This window comes from Ictalurus furcatus, chromosome 24, assembly GCF_023375685.1.
Source record: "Ictalurus furcatus strain D&B chromosome 24, Billie_1.0, whole genome shotgun sequence".
Lineage (NCBI taxonomy): Eukaryota > Metazoa > Chordata > Actinopteri > Siluriformes > Ictaluridae > Ictalurus > Ictalurus furcatus.
This window is the reverse complement of record NC_071278.1, coordinates 16,981,787-17,004,085: the sequence shown is the minus strand read 5'-3', so window position 1 is coordinate 17,004,085 and position 22,299 is coordinate 16,981,787. Positions and strand designations below refer to the sequence as shown.

The following is a 22,299-nucleotide window of genomic DNA, read 5'->3' as shown; positions in this document are numbered from 1 at the left end:
TTGATCCAAAGTGCTGTACAAAACATTCAAATTCTATTATTCAATTTATTAACTGTTGTCCCCACTGGAAAAATATATATATATATATATATATATATATATATATATATATATATATATATATATATATATATATATATATATATATATATTAATAGAACCCCTAGCAGAAATTCTAATGGTTTCCACTACAAATACCATTACAAACCACCGGCATTAAAAACATTACCATTGCCATTATTGGTCCTTAATGGTATCCACTAGACATAACATGCCATCTATAGAAGGCAACAGATTACCAGTAGAGGCCCACAGGAACCATTACAGTTTCCTTTAAAACAAATACCATTTAAATTATAATCAGTAAAACCATTACAAATTCTGTGACAATGGTCACCAACCCTGTTCTTAGAGATCTCCCTTCCTGAACACTTGAGCTCCAACCATAATCCTCATGCCCAGCTGCCTATTTAATCATTGCTTTAACGATTAACTCTTGATCAGCTAAAAGAGGTGTGTTAGATTTTGGTTGGAAAATCTAAAAATGAAATGAAACCTGCAGGAAGGTAGAGCTCGAGGAAGCGGGTGACGACATCTCTATGTTTTCTCCCAACTCCTAAATGGAAATGTAAGCACTGGATGTGGCCTTGTAACGGCTAGTATTATTATGCGGCAGCAATGGGCACTTTTGGGACTTGGCCTCACTTGTAGAAAGACGGTTAGGCGTGATCACGTGATGCTGCGTGACATCATTGCCAGCTCACGCCCGGATGTTGTAGCAAAACTTTGTTTAGAGAGTCCACACTCATTTTCATAGTTTTATTTATGGGAAAAAAAGGGGGGTGGGGGAACCATGCACTCTTTAACGTCACGTTATCGGTTAGACGGGAAATAGCTTCTGCTTGAGGTTAATTAAAAGGAGAAACACGGGGAAAGATTTGCATCGAGTTTAACTAGCTAAATTTGTGCGTGGAAATGATTTGACGGCGTCTCGCGAGCTCCCTCCTCCACCTCCTCCTCCTCCTCCTCCACACAACCTCCTGGAGAGCAAAGTGAACACTTTTACAGCAATGTGAGCAGTTCAGTAGTGCCTGCGTTAATTAGGCGAGAGAAAAGAAGTGGAGGAAGTTTAAGGAAGAGAGTTAAGAAAGGAAGTTGTGCTACCGGAAAGCGTTAAATGGAGTAGGACTGTTAGTGTACTTTACACCGGAACTCTCATGGAGACTATGTGATGTAACCTACATTATTATTATTATTATTATTATTATTATATATTTTTTCCGTCAGTAGAAGTGTAATCTTGGTCGCAGTGAGCTAATCTGATCGTGTAAATCCGTCCTGTTTATAGCTGCTTCGTTATCACGTGATCCGCAGGCGCACTTTCCATTAGACGCGTTTGCTTGTGGGAATGTCACTTCATATCGCCTCGAATCAAACCCACAAACTTTCACGGACATGCTGAACTACCCAAAGGTTTTTTTCCCCCTCCATGGAATTTAAGTGAGACAAACAAACAAACAAACAAAGAAAAACCAGCCAATCAGCGCCACGATGGCAATATGCGGACGCAAGAGTCGCCCCAAGTTGCTGCTGTTCTTCATCTGCGCGTCACTGTTTGGATATTTCATCTTCCACAGAAATTCCGAAGTGAGCCGGGCGAATCGGCGAGGAGTTTTATCTGACCAAATCCCCGAGGAAGATAACGAGCTCCTGCGGAGACCTGTCTATGAGAAACCAGCTTTAGACCCGAATGCACTGGGGGAGTTGGGGAAAGCCGTGAAACTGGAGCTGTCTGGAGAGGAGAAGAGAAAAGAGGAGGAAAGTCTCCAGAAACACCAGATCAACACTTACATTAGTGACAAGATCTCCCTCCACCGCAGATTACCCGAGAGATGGAATCCACTGTAAGTCAGAGTTGGCTGCAAAAAGTTTAACATTTTAAATGATATCACATTTAATGGATCAGGCCCTTCATTAGTACAATTATAATAATGATAATAATAAAAACTGTCAGAAAACCACAAAACTGTCAAATAAGGTATTTTGAAACATCTTTTCAATTCACTTGAGGTCAAAAGTTGACATACCCAGGCTAAATACCTTCAAACTGTGTTTTTTCCACTACGCCACACACTTCATACCATACATTTCCTGTGTAAAGGATCTACTTTATTTCCACAAGTGGCCATTTCAAAAAGAATAACTAAAGCATTTATTTCAGCTTTTATGTACTAGATCAGATTTTCAGCGGGTCAGACGTTTTATACACTTTGCTGCTATTTTGTTGCATTGCTTTTTATTCGCATGAATTGAAACCAAACTCCTGGCGCAGCCTTCTACACGCTTCTCACAATACCGTGAGAAGTTTTGCCCGGTCCTCCTGACAGATCTGGTGTCACTAGGTCGGGTTTGTTGGCCTCCATGCACGGACACGGTCTTTTCAGCTCATGGGATTCAGGTCAGGGATTTGTGATGGCCATTTTATATTCACTTTGCTGTTCTTAAGCAGTTTTGTTACCACTTTGGAAGTATTGCGTATAGGAGCACCGTACACTGTAAGTTTGAACTTTTTGGCTGATGTCTTGAGGTTTTTCTTCAGGATTTTGTAATAGTCTTCCTTCCACTATTTTCTAAAGTGCACTGGTTCCTTTTTCAGCAAAACCTTCCTCACACGTAATGCTGCCGCATCCATGCTTCACAGTTGGCGATGGTGTTCTTCAGGTTAAAATTCTTAACCTATTTCCTCATTTATAGCACTGATCATTATGACCAAGCAGTTACGTTTTTGTTTCATCTGACCAGAGAACACGACTCCAACGTGTAGGTTTCATCCTGGCCTTCCAGGTTATTGTGATGTAAGACGTGGATGATGTATGGGCGGTTGTACATACTTTTTGGTATCTGATGCCTTCAGCTCCTTCACCAGTTTCTTTGTTGTTGTCTTGGGATTCATTTGAATCTTTCAAAGTTCATCCAGTTAATTTGTGCCTCCTTCCTGAGCGATGCAATGTCTGTGGGGTCCCAAGATTTTTATTTTTGCATACAATTGTTTGTACAGATGGTCCAGGTACATTCACTTGTTTGTAAATTGCCCCTAAGGAGAAACTGGACTAACTTTTTTTCTGAGGTATTGGCTGAGTTTTCCATGGTATCAAGGGCAAATCATGTATCAAAGGCCTTGGGTCTACTTACAGCCAGAGGTGAACTTTTACTTAAACTCCTAATTAAGACGAAGCAGCTTTTACCTTCAACTGTAGTCAAAAAAGTCATATGAACTTGTGAAATTTACATAAACACTCACTATCCACTTTATTAGAAACACATGTACACTTGCACATTCATGCGGTTATCTAATCAGCCAGTCATGTGTCAGCAGCGCAATGCATAAAATCATGCAGATACAGATCAAGAGCTTCAGGTAATGTTCATATCAAACATCAGAATGAAGAAAAAGTGTGATCGTTGTGACTTTGATTGTGGCATGGATATTGGTACCAGATGGACTGGTTTGAATATTTCAGAAACTGCATTGGGTGAGCGACTGTTCTGTGGGTGGAAACGCCCTGTTGATAAGAAAAGTCTATGGACAATGGCCAGATTAGCTCGAGCTGCCAGGAAGGACATAGTAACTCGGATAAGCTCTCTTTACAAGCATAGTGAGCAGAAAAGCATCTCAGCATGCACGAAACATCGAAGCTTGTGGTGGAAGGGTTACGACAGCAGAAGACTACATTGGGTTCCATGCCCGTCAGCCAAGAACATGAGTCTGATCATGGGCACAGGCTCACCCAAACGGGACAGTTGAAGATTAGAAAAATAAATCACCTGGTCTTTTTCCAGTCTTCAAGTTTTGTGAAGTCTATCGTCTGATGTTGTAGCCCATCCACCTACCCAGGGTCCTTGCCGTGTCATGGCTGTTGGCTAATTTGCATTTCTATTAGTGTTTGTTTTCTGAAATAATCTAAATATTGTCTCATACAGGTTGTCAAATTTTTTAATAAGTTATGTCATTTAAGGCAATATTTATTATTACAATTATGCTCCATCATACATCATTGTAAGTCAGGGTGGGGCAAACCCTAGAATTTGTAAGAATGTTTAGATGAATGTAAATTTGTTATAGCGATGATAAACTCACTGTAAAATAAAATATAAATTGCATTTATATAGCATTATTGACATTTATTGTTCAGATTTGCAAAGTAATGCCAAAAAGTCATGTATTTGCAAGAATCAACGATAATATCTCTCTCTCTCTCTCTCTCTCTCTCTCTATGTTTGTATCTTCCTAACTTCTATCCTCAGATGCAAAAACCTGAAGTATGACTACCGGAGCTTGCCATCCACCTCAGTAGTGATTGCCTTCTACAATGAGGCCTGGTCTACTTTACTGCGCACAGTGCACAGTGTGCTGGAAACCTCACCTGACATCCTACTGAATGAGGTCATCCTTGTGGATGACTACAGTGACAGAGGTATGGAGGACCACCTACACTAAGGCTTCAGCTAAAGTGTTATGTAAATGTCATTACTGGTGTTTATATCTGAATATTGGCATTGTTTCTTGACCAATTGTGTTTTGATTAGTTTTTATCAACATGTTTATTAGATCCTACCAAATGTAGGATCACACTTGGGACTTTTTGAAACTGGGCTACTTGGTATTCTTGTGTTAATTCTTCTGTGTGCTCCTTTAGAGCATTTGAAGGAGCCTCTGGAGAACTACATAGCTGATCTGAGGAAAGTACGTCTGATCCGAGCGAGGAAGAGAGAAGGGCTGGTCAGAGCTCGACTCCTGGGTGCCACTCTAGCCACAGGTGATGTGCTGACTTTCCTGGACTGTCACTGTGAGTGTCATGAGGGCTGGCTGGAGCCCCTGCTCCACAGGTAAGTGCTCCATCCATCCATCCATCTAAGAAACCATTCTTTTATCTGTCCATCTATCCATCTATCCATCCATCCATTCATACATGCATACATAAATACATGCAAGGATGCATCCATCCACCATCATAATATACCTATATACATTAGACCAAACAACTGAATATTCATTCATCTATCCATTGTTTTATCCACTGATCATTCTGTCCACCTATCAAACCAACCGATTAACCATCCATCCATTCATGCATCAATTTATCAGTCCGTCGTTCATCCGTCCATCTTTCAGTCCATCTATACCTTCATCCAATCACCATTCTGTCCAACCAACCAACTCCTCAATCGTTCTATCCTCCCATCCATCCATTAGTCCATTCAACCAACCAATCAATGTGCTAACCTCCATGTCCCTATCTCCCTGTTGTGCAGAATAAAGGAGGAACCCAGTGCTGTCGTCTGTCCTGTAATAGATGTGATTGACTGGAACACGTTCCAGTATTTGGGCAACTCCGGAGAGCCTCAGATCGGTGGCTTTGACTGGCGCCTGGTTTTCACATGGCATACAGTTCCTGAAATTGAGCAGAAACGCAGACACTCCCCTACTGATGTCATCAGGTGAATAACTCTTTTCTCTTTAAGGGTAGTGTAAATGGCACTAAAACTTTCTTTTCATTTGTGCATATCTACAAAATGCCTTTTTGTAGACTGTGAGCACTATATTCACAACTGAAATTCGCCTAACTGGCAATAAATAATAGCATACATGTAAAATGTATTGTTTATTTTGAATAGTATATCTAATAAGGGCTGTTTTTCAGTCTTCTTCCTCTCTAAACAGTACTACAATATTGGCATTAATCGGCACAGGAATCCACGAATATGGACAGCCCGATAAGTAGTTTAACGTTTTCCTACTCGTTTTAGATCTCCGACCATGGCTGGGGGCCTGTTTGCAGTCGGCAAGAAGTACTTTCATTACCTGGGTACTTATGACACAGGGATGGAGGTGTGGGGAGGAGAGAACCTGGAGTTCTCATTCAGAGTGAGTCTGTGCTTTATTTATTTAATTCATTTTTTATTTTTAAATCCGTACATTACTGTTTGTCTATCCAATGGTTCTGTTTCCTTCAGCTCTGTTCAAGGAATTCTGCACAAATGTTTATTTGATGGTGGATCCATAATAGCACGCAGAGTTTGGAAATCATAAGTCAATGATGGGGTTATATTACCTATATACCTTACATAATTTGTAATAATGCTATATGGTGGTATCAGTATCATGGTAAATTGTCATGAGTATTTAAGCATTACAAATACCATTATGCTATTATAACGATGACCACTCCAGTGTTACATTTACAAGTAGCTGATTGGCTGATGTATAGAAGTATCGCAACATGATACATTTGCTTGTATTTTCTAATTTGTAAGTCGCTTTGGATAAAAGCGTCTGCTAAATGAATAAATGTAAATACACTATATAGCCAAAAGTATGTGGACACCTGTCCATCCCAACATCCTATTCCAAAACCATGGGTGTTTTCATATAGGACTTGGTCCCCTTTTACTGGTATAACAGCCTCCACCCTTCTGGGAAATCTTTATACTGGATTTTGGAACGTGGCTGTGGGGATTATCCCACTCGGCCACAAAAGCATAAGTGAGGTCAGGCACTGATGTCTGGTGAGAAGGCCGGGAGAACAGTCAGGATTCTAATTTATCCAAAAAGTTAATTGTGTGATTCAGACTTTGTGGCAGGCCCACATATGGGTGAAGGTCCGGTGTCCACATGCATTTGGCCGTAAAGTAATTTTATTTTTCCTCCATATCATCATGATTCGATATTTTCGTTAATCAAAAAAATTAAATCACCTGGTTACAATTAGTTAGTGGTATAAATGTTATTTACATGACACTGAATTTAGTGTATGTGAGAGGTTTTCCACCAGAAAAATGTCATAAATGTTTAAAAAATAATATCTTGTATCATGTATCTGCTTTAATTACTTGATGGTCAAACCATTATGATTCAATATCCAAAAAGTTGCAGAATTCTTGGATAATATCTTGGATGGAAATAGTTTACCTCAAACAGATTCCTTCATCATTCATTCATTCATTCATTCATTACCTGGTATGTCTGTACAGAACCCTTCTCAGTACTTCTGTTTTACATAAAAGCATGTGCATGGAACATTACTGTGCAAAATGGTTAGGCACAAATTTTATCCAAAGCCTTTATTACTGTTTACGCTTTAGTAGTATATATATATTTTTTTCATCTAGAAACCGATCGTTATTTTTGAAGGCGTTTCTGCTTTACACTATTTCTTTGCGTGTGCCTAAAACTTTTGCACAGTATCATGACTTGCACAAGTTAAATTGGACTATTTGGATTATGTAATAAGTTTAATTAGTAAATATTAGTAATTTAATTGCTAAGAATTATTTATTAAGATCAATTAGGTCATCCTATCTTTTACATGATCAGTCTTTGGCAGGCATCTCCGTGCTTCACCAGACACCGGTGTTCTCATTGTATGATGAGAACATTTTATTAATCCCTGGTGGGAAATTCCAGAATGATCCTCATTTGCATTGTTTGAGACTAATTTCTTCCTTGTGGTGTTGCTTTTTCCAGATCTGGCAGTGTGGAGGGAGTTTAGAGATCCATCCCTGTTCCCATGTGGGCCATGTCTTCCCTAAAAAGGCCCCCTATTCGCGGAACAAGGCTCTGGCCAACAGTGTGCGGGCAGCAGAGGTCTGGATGGACAACTACAAGGAGCTGTACTACCACCGCAACCCCCACGCTCGTCTGGTACGCTCATTGTCCTTGTTATTAATATGTACTTGTTGTGGCTTGGCATCCCTTTTGTTTCCTCCCAGCTTCCTCAGTCCCATTTATCACATTCGAGTCCTCTAAATGACAGCTCAACAACAGTGTAAACAGACCCTGATTGATTGCAAGGTCTCTGAGAAATAAGATACAGATGCTTGGCTTAGCCACACACGTATCCACGCAAGCTGTGAACATATTGAGTGACAGTCAGCACGGAGTTCACTGCAGTTCTGAGGTGACATTCTCTGAGCTCAGTGTACGATTACAAAGGTGAGAAGTGGCATCTTTCTGGCAGAGTGTATGTCTTTCGTTTGACCTTGAGTAGTGTTGGAGTCTGTCAGTGCTTAAAGAAAGATGAGCGCTCTCCTCCCCCTCACATGGTATGTTGTGACAGGAAAATTTGAATATGGAAAAAAACTCACAATAGACCATGCTGTTATACAAAAATAATGCAAACCTGTGTGTTTAAGCTGACGCAGCATGAAACGAACACAATGTTCAGTTAGTTCATGTTTTCACCCAGGTTATAGCTGCGAGGTGTGATTTAAGATAAGCTGTGTCGTATATGCCACGGTTCCAGCGTCTTTGGTTCGATCCCGAACTCTAGTTACAGCCTGTGTGGAGTTTTGCATGTTTTCCCCCATGTTTGCATGTTAACCCTAAAACTACCCCATCAGGGGGTATTCCAGAAATCCGGATATGCGACTTACCTGGGTAAGTTTACTCTGAGTTAACAGATAACCTCAGCTTTCGGTTCCAAAAACAGAGGTAGCTTTCAGGGTATGTAAGTAGCCATAGCAACTTACTTTCTCAGGGTTAGTTTGTTTCAGAGAGCTGACGTGCCTTTTTGAAGAACGTCCTGTGGACGAGGAAGCACGGATTATACGAAATCTTTTTCGCTGTGAGAGGGTGATAAGACCACGTATAGATGTGGTGGTGTGTTTTTTTAATTTATTTATTTAATTATTTATTTATTTATTTATTTTTAATATCCAGATGAATATTTCGGGAGCGTCACCATCAATCGCGTGAAACGTTCATTTAATTAACAAACCTTTTAAAATCTCACATCGCCACCACGACACATCGTGGATCAGCGCAGAACACGGAGCACATTTTACGCATTGCCCTTTTGTTTTTTTTTGTTTTTTTGCCAGAGGGAGTTTTATCTATAACGTGGGTGATTCAGAGCATATGGGAACAGCAACTGGGTGTAGGACCATACATACTGTACAGTACGCCTTGTACTCAAAAGGTGTTGCCTGCCAAAATCACTTCTAATTAAATGACTAATGCGTGTTCACTAAGTGAACAGCTGAGTGTGGTTCATTGTTTCTTTGTTTCCTGTAATTGGTAAAGCAATAAAGTCAAATGTATGTCATTCAACAATAATTGACAGAATAATAATAATAATGTTAGCAAATACTATACTGCTAATTGTTATGGCACGGGTTTAATAGGATCAATGTTCAATATTGCATCATAATGAAAGGAAACTTTTCAGATATTTCTGAACTTATAAATTCACGCATTTACTCATTACTCATTTTACTTTTTTCCAAGCCGACTCTCTGTCCGATGCAGCAGTTCCTTTTTTTTTTTTTTTTTTTGTTTGTTTGTTATAAATGACTTCTATTCCTCATAAGCATGCATTAAAACCTCTGACTCTGCTTCGCTGAAGTATGTGGCTTGCTTTGTTTCGCCCTGGGTTTCCATGGTGACTCCTGAAATCGGCTATCCATTGATAATGCCTTTATGTACTCACCGTGCACGCGCATTCACTCTGAGTTACCAATCGGAGGTTGATTGAACTAACTCCTAACCAGTGTTCTGGAACTGGAGAGCCCAGAGTAAGGTTTTGGTTAATCAACTGAGAGTTTAGGGTTTGTGACGGGTAAATTAACCTTGCTTTCTGGAATACTCCTCGGGTAGCTGGATTGGTTATGCAAAATTGTTCCTAGGTGTGAATGTGTGTGCACATGGTGTCGTATGATGGTCCAGAGTCCCATCCTGGGGCTGGAATTGTCCCACTGTGCACCGGATGTTTCTGGGATAGGTTCTGGATCCATGCACAACCGGGATAAAGCAGTAACATGAACAGATGTGTATTATGTTGACGTGCAAGATATGTGTTGTGTCCGTCAGCATAACGTGTGTGTACATAAGACAGTCAGTGGGTCCGGTTGGAAAATGTCAACTCCGATCCAAAATCAATCCAGAGCTTCAGGCAAGGATCAGCTCTAGTACTGGCGCTTAGTATTGGATTGGTATGTCCTTATTGAAAAGCTGTACTTGTTGACAAATTTGACATTTTTATCTGGTATACAACCCACCACTATGTTGAGCCCGATGCTCCGTTACGTGTTGAACCTCAACCACTTTATTCAGTGCAAAAACCTGTGTGTTCCTAGTGAACTGCTGCAAAATAAATAAATAAAACCAAGACCCAGTCACAATTATAAATTATTATGCATCTGCTTTTATGGTACCCGGGCACCCAGCTGGTCGTTTGGCCATTGCACTCTGATGAATCATCTTCTCATCAGTAGGGGAAGTCATCCATCACTACTCAGTGCTGCTAAATAGCTCCAACTGGGTTCTGCTTCCAACAGCTGTCGCCTGCAAACAACGTGTGCAGTGCTCCTCTGTGGGCCATAGCTCAGCACTCCACAGCGTCTGAGGTGGCAGGAACGTGTGCTGAGCATACATATTCACACGAACCAGCTTCCTTGCTTCTAACTGCATTTCCTGTGCAAAGAAGTCTTGCATGATGATGGCAATGCCACACGGTAATTATTCCTCATATTTGAGAGGTGATGAGGTGGCACTTTGTGGGTGTTTTTATGTCCGTGTCAGAATGGTTAGAATATTTGGTCCTGCCTGAGGATTTTGCCCCCCCCCCCCCTTTTCAGCGCACTTGCTATGGGTCAGCATTCAGTATTATGGATTCTGCTTTCTCTTTCTCTGCAACGTTATTTATAAGAATTATAGAACAGTAAAGCTTCATTTCAGGATCTTTATAATCCCGAGTCACGCACCCTTTTTTGTTCTTTTAAGCAGTCACATATTGAGAGACTATACTCCAATTTGTAAGAGGGATATTGTACTTATCTCTTAAATCTCTCTTTTAAAGGTTAAACCTCACTTCATGTACTTTTGTGCAATCCCTGTGTGCTCTGCTAGTCCGATCGCAGTTCAGCTGGATTTATTTTAACAAGTGTATAAATGGTGACTACAGAGAAAAGCGCTTCTGATATCTCGGTTTTGTAAGCAACTGTATCTGTTTTAGGCAGCTGTTTGCCTAAAATATTTGCAAAGCAATTTATTACAGGATGCCTTTGGTAGGGTTGAGCTGATCTGCATAACGTCTGCAAGATCTCTTCAGACCTTTTCATGATTGCTTTCCTTCTTAAAAAGAAAAACAATTATCTGGATTTCTGTGTAAATAATTCTGAAATTGTGGCCTGGTCCTAATCTGACCTTTACCCTGCGACGATGATATTTTGCATTATGAAACAGCAGCTTGAGTGTAGTGTGTGTGTGTGTGTGTGTGTGTGTGTGTGTGTGTGTGTGTGTGTGTGTGTGTGTGTGTGTGGTCTGGTATTAAGATGTGTATCGCCATTGTACTCGATAACTGACGTGGTTTTTTTGTTAGAGCCGGTATTTCAGTACAGTTAAACACAGGGGAAGCTCTATTTCTTTATTTATTTGTCTATCTGTGTGACTGGCTTTGAACCACAGCACTATTGTACTGTAGTTATTTATGCTTGACTTGTGACCTTTCAGACGCAACAGGGAAGTAAGCGTCATTGTAAATCACCTGCATGCCTTATGCACGGCATGGTAACTAGATGACACGTTGATGCATCCCTGTCTGTCAGGTTTTCATGTTGACCTGCAAGATTCCTGCCATATTTGTCTCCGTGCAGCAGCATATAGACGTTAAGCACACAGACAAGCTTCTCTTTAAACTTTCTGCCATTGTTGTGTTTGTTGTCACGAACAGTGTTTCAAAGGTGAGTCTCAAAACTCTAGAATTCAAGAGGTTGGTATGCAATACAGGCATTTTTGGGGCATTTCATCTTCTCAAATGTTTATTGTAATCGGGAAATTGGTGATTGTTAATACTCGGACTGTTCTGTCTGTTGTGGACGTGTCCTGTCACAATATACTTCCTCTACTGTTTGCTTTAGTGTTGCATCACATGCATGCATTGTGTTGTGTTTTGTTTTGTTACCATTGATGCACCACGAACGCACGATACGTGACGTACAATTACACATTTGTTAAGTTACCTGTCTAGCAGGGTTTTCTATCCTGAAACACTTCATCGGTGTCTCTCCGTTCCCTTTTCCCCTTTGCCAGAGCTGGTCTTTCCACAATCTTCACATGCCCTTTTAAAAGTTATTGCTTCATATTTTCTCTTGAGCCCGCTTGAATGTTTACCAGTGAGCCTACATGATGTTTTTCTTGTTCGCCTCCTAAACTGCGTGCACTACAAACAGCTCTGTTTAACCTATAAGGCCCTACGTGACCATGCTTCCTTTTGTCATTATTCTTTGTCTTAGGCCTCTGTAGGATATATATTTATATATATCTTTTTTTTTTTTTTTAACTCAAAAACACATGACTGTCTGAGACTGAAATTCACGCATCTAATAACAGTGTTCATCACACACCCCAGGTTCTGCAGTTTTTTCTCTGCAGTGTTCCTTGGCAAATTATACACTGTAAAAAAAAAAATGTGCCAATTTGCGTTTAGCATTATATAATTCTGTTACCTGGTTTCTTATTATGCTGATAGTGCTCAATCAACAGAGACATCTGTGAATTTTTCTTCTTGTCAAGTCCATATTTTTGAGTTTGTCAAAAATGGCTTTTACAGTCCGATACAGTGTGCTATTCTTATTCTCAGCATACTTCAAATGCTTAAAATTGTATGTAGAAATCATACACACACAAAAAAAAGATGTTTTCTACCAACATGCGTGTTTCTATGCATCTGAAAATGCATGGAACGCCATATTCCCATGCATGAATATTGAGTTGAGTATGTATTCTGCAGGAGTATCGGTGCACAGCATCATGGTGGTAAAACTGCCCTTTCTTTGTAGGAGAAACAATATCGGCTGTTTTTGAAAATGCATTTTTTTTTTTTTTTCTTGATCAATTCTCTTTCTGAAAATAGCTGATCTGCACAAGCTGCGTGGAGAAAACACACAGCTGGCTTCTACAGCATGTTTGCTTGTTGTGATTTTATGGAACGTATCCCTCTGTGTCGGAATTGCTTTTATTTTTGTTCGTGAGTTTGTGTTTTGCGGTGATGGCGAATACCGTGAATTCAGTGTACTGACAGGAAGGGAAAAAAAAAAACACCTCTATTTGCCTTTGGACTCAATTCACAAAAGAAATAATTGTCCACACACTGTTCAGTCTTGTGACGATGAACTCTTTGACTCTAACTTTTGGAGAACAGTTTAGAGTTCTTTGTGAATGCTAAGACAGCAGAATTGCACACAAAAAAAAAACCTTCACTTTGCAGCTGCTTCCTAACAGAAGTTTTTTCTACTTTTTTTTTTTTTGGGTCCAGTTTGGACCAATCGGTTCATCCTGTAGGAGCTCAGTTAGTGACTGTTGGGGGGTCTGACAGGGATTTTTGTAGAATTTATTTATTTTAAAACTGTTTCCCATCTTGAGTAGTTTGTCAGTTAACATTATGAATTGCATAGTTTTGTCAGTTTGATTTAAAAAAAAAATTATAATGTGTTTTTTTTTTTTTTTAAATAAAATTGGCCTGTAAATTTTTGTTCTCATGGCTGCGAGTTCACACACTTGGTGAGAATTCAGGTCAACATAATACGCATTAGTCTGAATAGTAATGACACCTCTGCTGTACTGACAAGCCCTTTAGTGTGGCATTCATGACTCTGAGGAGATAATTATCTGCTGTATTTCCTCTGCATTACGGATTAACTAGTTAAACCTCTCAGTTTCTCTGCTGTAATCTCACAGCGTGCTCCTCTGCTGGCTCACCTTGGCAAGCTGTGGGTGAATTTATACCGGATTTCGATGCCAATAGACATAATACACACTGCATTGCATTTATCATCTCATCTGTGTATTTTGTTCTTTAGCTTTTCAAACACACTAGGCACGAAGTGGACTGTAGCATGTGAGCCAAAACAAACAAAGCAGTAAATGTTCCACACCAAGGGCAAGCAGACACCCTAAGTGACTCACTCGTACCTGATATAAGCGAGTTTATAGATACAAAATACAGAGAAGCACAGAGAGGCCTTCTATTAGTCAGTAGCTGGCTAGTTCTCTAGTGACTGGGTAACGATAAAACTCCACAATGAAGATCTCATACGCTTAACACTCTCGCTCCTCCTTCATTGGTTGAATCTCCTGTCTGTCATCATATAGTCAGATGTATATCATGCCTTAAAACGTCTGAGCTGTGGCTTATGATGAACGCTTGCAAATTTCCCTCTAATTCTGACCTGACACCCCGGAGACGGTGCTGACTGTAAATGACTATTAAATGATTGTCAGACTGACTCATAGCAGCTCAGGAACATTATTACTATGCAGGTTTTTTTTCTCGCTTGACACAATCATCATGTCAGAAGAACGCCTGTCATTTTAACTAGGAGTTCATTATAACATGCATGACGTTCATATCACATTTTAGGAGCTATATATGCTCTGCACGTTGATGTAAGTCTCTGATACGTTCGAGTATTATCGTGAAATTCATAGTTCTTGTTTCTAGGAGGCCTATGGCGATGTGACGGACAGGAGGAAGCTAAGGATGCGTCTTCGCTGTAAGGACTTTAAGTGGTTCCTGGAGAATGTCTATCCAGATATCCATGTCCCAGAGGATCAACCCGGCATGTTCGGAATGGTAACGTGACCAAGGATGTAGCTCTTTTGTTTTATAAGTATGGCTGCTCTTACTCCTCTCTTACCTTTTTTTTTTTTTTTTTTTTCATTCTCATCTTACTTCCAGCTGAAGAATCGAGGAATGTTTAACTACTGCTTTGACTACAGTCCACCTAGTGACCACAATGTGGCGGGCCACAGGGTCATTCTGTATCCATGCCATGGCCTGGGTCAAAACCAGGTAGGAGGTTTTTGAAAGAATCTCCCCAATATGTGCAGAATTGGCTTCCACTGTAAATCTCCATCTCTTTATAATTTTCTTCTCTCTCTTCTATGTCTTTACAAATTGTGCTCGTCATATCGGAGAACACCACAACCGATCAAATTCGGTCATTAAAAAAAAACATGTAGTTCTGCCGGTTAATAGATGCCTTGGTGTCAGTGAAACTCTGAATCCTGATGTTTACTTCACATGTATCTGTTCTTTCTGCGCGCTAGTTTTTCGAGTACTCTACAAACAACGAAATCCGCTACAACACAAGGGAGCCCGCAGGCTGTGCCGTGGCCGATCCCATCTCCACCTTCCTCAGCGTTAATCTGTGCCGAAAACCCCAACAACCCGTCCCCGAGGACCAAAAGTTTGTATTCAGAGAGGTGAGACGTGAGTCACTCGCCACCACTGCTGTGGCATGAGGGAGGGGGGAGGGGGGGGGGAGCATGGAACGCTGAAAAACAGCAGGAGGCGTGTGGATCTTGAATTAGCTTCAGCAGGCGTTTGATTGTTTATATATGGCCACAGTAATGAGCAGCTTGGCATTTCTGAAACTGCAGTGAATATTTAGAAAAGACACTTGGGAACATCGTTAGCAAACTCATTGCCGTGAGAATGCTCAGATCAGTTTTGCTGACCATATGCTGATTAATAGCTTTACAACTGGTTGGATATGACCGGATGCTGTTTCCCAACATTTTGAAGTCAGATCCCGTGAGTGAGCTCAAGAGTGACCCAATAAGGCAACCACTGCAGTGCTGAAGGAGACCGGTGTCGCTGTGAGACTCTGGATTGCGCTGGTGCCTGTGTCTGAGCAGGCCTGAGGCTTTGGAGGGGTCTCAGAGAGAAAGAACAAAAACGCTGACATTCAGCCCTGTTATTCCGTAACCGATGGAACGAGGTGCCGTCGGCGAACCCTGCAGGGCTTCTCATTTCAAACGCAACAAACAGCCTCCGTTTATGCTTGTGTGTAGCTTTTTGAATAAATTGTTTTACTTTTAAGAACATAAACATACACATTTCCCCAAAACATGGCAGAAATGTCACAGAATGCAGAAATCGCGTTAGGCAGTTGAGCCGGGTTAACAAACGAGACCGCAGAAACCCTTGCAGGCTATTAATAAATGTGGGTATAAATATCAACATAGTTCTCATGGTCATGTTTATTATTTTTCTAAAAATATTTTGTTTACAACCCCAATTCCAAAAAAGTTGGGACGCTGTGTAAAATGCCAATGAAAACAGAATGCAGTGATTTGGAAATCTCATAAACGCATATGTTATTCACAATAGAACATGGCAAACATATCAAATGTTTAAACTGAGGAAATGTAGCATCTTAAGGGGAAAAAAAAGGTAATTTTGAATTTGATGGCCGCAACACGTATCAAAAAAGTTGGGACGGGGCTGGAAAAGTAAGCGTTAGTAAAAAGAAACAGCTGGAAGAACATTTTGCAACCAAGTAAGTTAATTGGCAGCAGGTCAGTAACATGATTGGGTATAAATAGAGTATCTTCGAGAGGCAGAGTCTTTCAGAAGTAAAGATGGGATGGAATCTGGATGGAAGCACATGTTTTTCTATGTTCTGTTGTTCTAAATTTGGTAAATTCTGCACTAAATTTGTTGAAATCAAATTTGTCTGTGATAATCAAATATTGTTGTTTGCATCTGTGTTCACCAACTTTGCTGATTTTCTTGAAACAGTGGTATTACAGCCAGTATTCTTTATGTCCTTTTGCTTTAATAGGATGGGACTTTGTACCATGTCCAGACTCAGAAGTGTGTCGAGGCCTTGCAGAAGGTAGACAACGGCAGTCCTGGTCCTGCTCTCCGTCCGTGCACCGGTTCAGCCCACCAGCAGTGGTTCTTTCAGGAGAGGACATCGGTTTAATAGCAAAGCACTTTCTCTACCGCTCCAGAGCTTGAAAGGGTATCCGACTGAGGCAGATCTGTGGTGATCTACGAGATCCTATGCTGTCTTTCTCTTCATTTTGATGTTAGGAAGTGACTGCTCACTCGTTATTTATTTATAATTTAACAAAAAAATGACTGCTGCAGCTTTTGATGGATTTGGAGCGGTGACTCACTGCTCACTGTTGCTGGCCGATATACATTCAGCGTGTTTGAACCGGGTTCTCCGGTTTCCTTACGCCTCCCAAAATCCTGCAGTTTGATTGGCTATGCTAAATCGCCACTAAATGTTAATGAGCGTGTGAATGTGTATGTACGGTATCTTCCAATGGACTGGTTCAGGGTGTGTTCCTGCCTCATGCCTAGTGTTTCTGGGATAATCTTGCAATTAGGCATGTAACTGAATAGGAATACATGTATGAATAGCAGGAGAACCATTTATTTTTTTATTTTTAAGAAAGCTTGGTTCACAGGACATCTACTTGAGACTAAAGTGGTGTAACAGGACTGGGATCATGTAGAACACAATAAAAAAAAATTTTTTTAAAAAGGCATCGGACAAAACAGCGCCAGACAAACAAAGACCACAGCACGTAATGCATTTGCTGTGTTTATTTATGACCTAGTGGCAGTGCAGGTATCTTTTTTATTTTTGTAGTGTTCCAGGGAACTGTTTGTGGTTGGTTCATATTTGTTTTTTTTAAAAAAACTATTGGTTCAGACCATGCCCACTTCAGGTTTAGATCCAAATACAGATATGAATATTTGGAGTAGTAAACGGATATAGGTACAGATACTGGCGTTGCCAATCAGCCACTTGTTTTTGGCAGCTAGGTCACTTCAAAACATTTTTTGGGCTGGTTAGAGTGTTGAGCGTCTGCAGTAGTACAGGCTGTAGAACTACTGCAATACTCATTACAAACCGCTTGATGGTGCCAACTCCTCCATTTTCCTTCTGTGTTGTTCTTCTGTGTCCTCCATGTTCTCTCAAACACTGTTCACTCGAAGCTGGTTTAAACATCTCAGATTGCCGTAGTTCAGATCGATGGCTTTAACAGTATCGAAGCGTTTATTATAAATCTGCTGATCTGATGATGATGATGAAAATAGAGCATGGATGATCTGATACTGTTTTAGAGGAACAGATTTTAATGGCTAAAGTTTAACACTCATTTCTACTCTGTGATGGATGGTGTGGCGTGTATGGATATAAACCTGATTATGTTGAGTTAATGTTCAGATACTTGTTAATGAAGAAGCCATAAGCGACAATGATTGGTCGGTACATGCTGTCGGCTCTGTTTTAACATTTGTTCGTCCATGTTGAATGTTTATTACTGCAGTTTACTATTATAAATAACTGATCTCGTGCATCAAGGAACAGCCGAAGTGCTTTATCTGGTTCTAAAGGGTTTCTGGGGTCTGAGACAGAAAGTTGCTTAATAATATTTTGATGAAGTTTAAACATGTGCCTAACTTGGATTAAATTAATGAGATACACACATTAGTAGTTTACAGACTTAAACATATCAGGAACTATTTATTCAGACCGACGACTGACCTTTCGAGATGCTGCACGGATGTTCATAAAACTTCCAGGGATAAACAGGTGGTTGTCAGATTGTTTATCTGTGGATTTACACTGGAGCACTGAAAGACCTTGTGCTGTCGATCAAGTCTCAAAACGCTGCAGGGTCGATCAGCTGGTGAGAAGAAATCCAACCCCTGGACAGTAATGCTGATCTCCCGAAGACGTGTCTTATGATCTGTGAAAAATCAAATTCGTGTAATTTTACATTGTTGTATGATTTCGTTAAATTGAAAGATACAATTTATTAAGCATGTGTCCACAATGTCTGATGCTGAAGTAGCTATTGGATTAGCTACTGTCTAATCTAGTTGATTTTGTTAAGGTTTTGTTTGTGCACTTTTATGTGAACTAGTATCACAGTGGTAGCATCGCCGCTTCATAGTTTAGTTTGGGTTTCTTACATTTTCCTTTATCGGAAACTTTCATCTGGGTAGGATCTGAAATGGAGAAACGATAATGTGTAGCGAGAGTAAATTCAGGTGATGGATACTGTTATTTAAGTGACCTTAACATATCTGAACTTAATCATTTAATTCCATCAAATGTCTAATTCGTGTTTGTCTATATAAAGGAGAACATTTTTGTTCCATCATTTTTGTATTATGAATTTAACATGAGTGAAATTATTTGAAAATAATAATAAAAAAAAAAGAAAAAAAACCCTTTCAGTAACATGTCGCAATCCTGAATTGCTCCTTTATTTCTTTTCTTTTTTTTTTCTTTCTTTTCTTTGTTTTGTCTGACCAAGAACAGAGAACATCCATATTGCCTGTGTTTTTTTTGTTACACTAGTCTTTGCATCTACAGCATACTTTTGAGATTCCTCTTACACTCACTCACACATGCTTTTTCTTTTTGCAAATTGGTTGTGAGGATCGAAGGCTGCTGACATTGTTCGACTCTGCTGACGTTTTCTCTGAAGTTTAGTACGAGTGCATATTTTACCATGGTTCTGCTGCCATAGATGGAAAGAGAGAAGGACGTACAGGAGGGGGGGAGGGGGGGGACAGCTGCATGAAAAACTCCTAATAGGCTTCTTTCTCGCATTCCTTTCCTTTTGTACTATTTTTACCTAGTCTTTAGCGTGCTTGTGTGTGGTTTGAGTCTTCATTCGCACGGAGTTTTTGAGGTTGAAACATGTGCAGCTTGTGCCCTGCAGTCCTTCCTCATGACTCATTCATGACGCGCGTCTGCTGGTATCTCACACGCTGCGTGGGTCTCCTTTGTTCGATGCCGTCCGCCTCACACTCGGGTGGTGGTGTTGGGATAAGCAGCCCCCCGTTGCTGATCTGTAACGGAACACACTGCGGGGCTTTCAACAGAGGGGGCCGAGAACCTCTTCTTCCTCTCTACTGAAAACAAGGCTCAGCTTCCGTCTCTGAGCGTTGCACTAAATTCGAGGGGGTGTCGGTGGGCTTCGACCTCTCAAAGAACGTACGTGTCTGTGTTAATGCGTTGTGATGCCAAACAGGATTATACCCATAATGCATCGGTTTGTAGCCTAAGAAAACTACAGTTAGAAATGGAAATGATCTTTGTGCTAAACGCAGCTCACATTTCAGAATGATCCATTTGGGAGCTTTGATATTGAGGCAGCTTGCTCGCCTACGTGCCATGTGTTGTGTAACAGGCTCTGCGCACACCCCGAACCTCTCTCCTCTTTCAAATGATGAAAACTGAAGTTGACTGAGGGACCCGTCTAAGTTCCATCACTGATAACGCTGATTTACCTTCTTTTCTTTGGCCAGCTCCAGCTGTAAACTAGATATCTGACACAGTCATTAAATCGAGTAAGCATTTGGACTTCTACACAAAATTCTAGTTGCTATAGCAGCAAGGAGGCAAAACAATTAAACAGCAACGAGAAGCACAGTACTGCTTTCAACTAGAGTACTGTTAATGGTTGAAAAGGTTACAAGTTATAGTATAATGTACATTGTTGAGTAAAGATTCCAATGTAAGTATGTGGTTTTACCATTAATGGAAAGAATCATTTTACGGAGTGTTTTTTTTTTTTTTTTTTCTGTCTGTGATCATTTAAAAAATCAACAACCTTTATTCTTGTATTCACACCCCTCTTTGTCGACATCGGGGGACGTAATCACGGGCAGGTCAGCCTCTCTGATAGAGTACTTGCCTGCAGTAAGCCAGGTTGATAAACAGTAGTGACAGTGAGCGTGTTTACATGTGCAAAAATAAAATGTTTACCTACACTGAAGTAATCTGATTACAGGAAAAAGAGTTAGTCACTCAAAAACAGGATTCATTTAAAGGCAGCCGTTAGTTTCCGTATATTTTCCAGTAGCAAGAAGATATGTCATTGTTCCAGTTTAACAAATCAACTAGCCTGAAGTATTTAAGTATGGAATAAAACACTGTAGGAAAATAATCAATAGGGATGCTGTCCCAAAGTCGATTATTTTCCATAATTGTCCCAAAGTGGTACGTCCGTACACTACGGCAATTTGCCAGCTATTACAATTTTACTTCGTTAAAGAATGACGCATCATACATTTGAACCATTTATAGTAACCTTTGATGTTGTGGAACGATCTTAAAACATCAGTTAGTTCGTGCGATCACTTATGTTATAGCAACTATAAATATCCATTCCTTTCTCAGCCTATCCGTGTGCTCTCTCTCGAAAGCTTTTCAGACAGAAAGCAGCTTCTACGGTTCTGTTGCTTCTCTGAGCTGCATTAAAGCCTCCTTCAAATTAATGTGGAATGTAGATGTCGGTGAAAGCTTTTTGGACAACACGATGTTCTGTGGTCTTTCTATGCCGTCCTATTAGTCCATTATGTTTGATACGACTCTCAAGGGCTGTGATTGCATTATCAGCTTCAATTCCACACCCCTATTTCTTCCTTTTTACATGTCCTTTTAACTCTGCCTGCCTCTTCCGCCTTGCTTAAACTAAGGGCGCGCCTTCTAAATCTGCCTTCTAAATGTATTGCAAGCCTCTTTCAGTTTTTACAGTTTTTCAATTTTTCATAGATTTTTAGGGGTTTTAAACATCTTAAAGGGTGGAACATAGATTTGCATCCTTTATATCTGAAAGCTGTAGAGTGGTTTCACAGACAGACTTTTTGCTGTCCTTCACTATAAAGCCTTTTCCTTGGGAAAAAAAAAATATCCATTAACAGAGTAATTTAGTGCGGAATTAGGCTGTATCCGGCAGACTGGCCCAGAACAATAATGCAGTCATTCAGCGTACTTCATTTATTCTTGATGGTCAGTGGTCTGTCCCTAACTGTCTTAGCCATTATTGATTACGTCTGTCTTTGCCTTATTAGAGCTTGACATCTTGAAAGGTCTTCCAGAGAGACAAAGAAAAGACATGCAATATGGACAGTGGGAGCAGAAATCCTTCAAAAAAAAGGTAATGTTTACTCTCTGTGCTCGTTACAAGTTATGCTTCAAAATATAGTTCAGTTGTATTAAAGCTAAAAAAAAAAAAAAAAAAAAATGTAGTTAGCTAAACAAAAGCTATGCAGCAGAAGTGCCAGAACTATGTAGAAGCCACATCCATGATTGTAATTTACTGAAGTGGTGAATCCATCACTGAAAATGTGTCCTCATATAATAATAATAATAATAATAATAATAATAATAATAATAATAAAAAGCATTATACAGTAATTATAATGATTATAATTATCTTACAATAAGACACGACTTGGTAGTAGTGGAGGACTAATATACAGAGGAAAGATGTAATTAAGTCATGGAGTCCTCCTCAGAAGCTTGTGCATACTAGTTCAGATGACGTGGTGTATTATGACCGACTGCACAGGGCAGCATAAGAGACAGCGCTGTAATGTTGACTTGGAATCAGAAAAAAACATCACAGCTCACTTTCATTAGTATTTTACACTTGAACATTTAAGAAGTATGGCCAATGGAGCCGTAGCATCT

At 40.1% G+C, this 22,299-nt stretch overlaps 1 protein-coding gene across 1 annotated transcript; it reads left to right on the top strand.

Moving 5' to 3' along the window:
• The first annotated feature begins 815 nt into the window (after positions 1-815).
• galnt12 (UDP-N-acetyl-alpha-D-galactosamine:polypeptide N-acetylgalactosaminyltransferase 12) lies at positions 816-19,358 on the top strand. Its single transcript, XM_053613057.1, has 10 exons — positions 816-1,904; positions 4,306-4,475; positions 4,698-4,887; positions 5,314-5,499; positions 5,809-5,926; positions 7,526-7,702; positions 14,499-14,630; positions 14,736-14,849; positions 15,107-15,262; positions 16,627-19,358. Exons 1-10 carry the CDS (start codon positions 1,552-1,554, stop codon positions 16,768-16,770), a joined length of 1,740 nt encoding a protein of 579 aa, XP_053469032.1. The 5' UTR covers positions 816-1,551; the 3' UTR covers positions 16,771-19,358.
• The last annotated feature ends 2,941 nt before the right edge of the window (positions 19,359-22,299 follow it).

Coding starts and splice junctions, on each gene's coding strand:
- galnt12 (XM_053613057.1), top strand. CDS start 1,552: ATGGCAATATGCGGACGCAAGAGTCGCCCCAAGTTGCTGCTGTTCTTC. Junction 4,476..4,697: donor GGATGACTACAGTGACAGAG/GTATGGAGGACC, acceptor GTGCTCCTTTAG/AGCATTTGAAGGAGCCTCTG. Junction 5,500..5,808: donor TCCCCTACTGATGTCATCAG/GTGAATAACTCT, acceptor TACTCGTTTTAG/ATCTCCGACCATGGCTGGGG.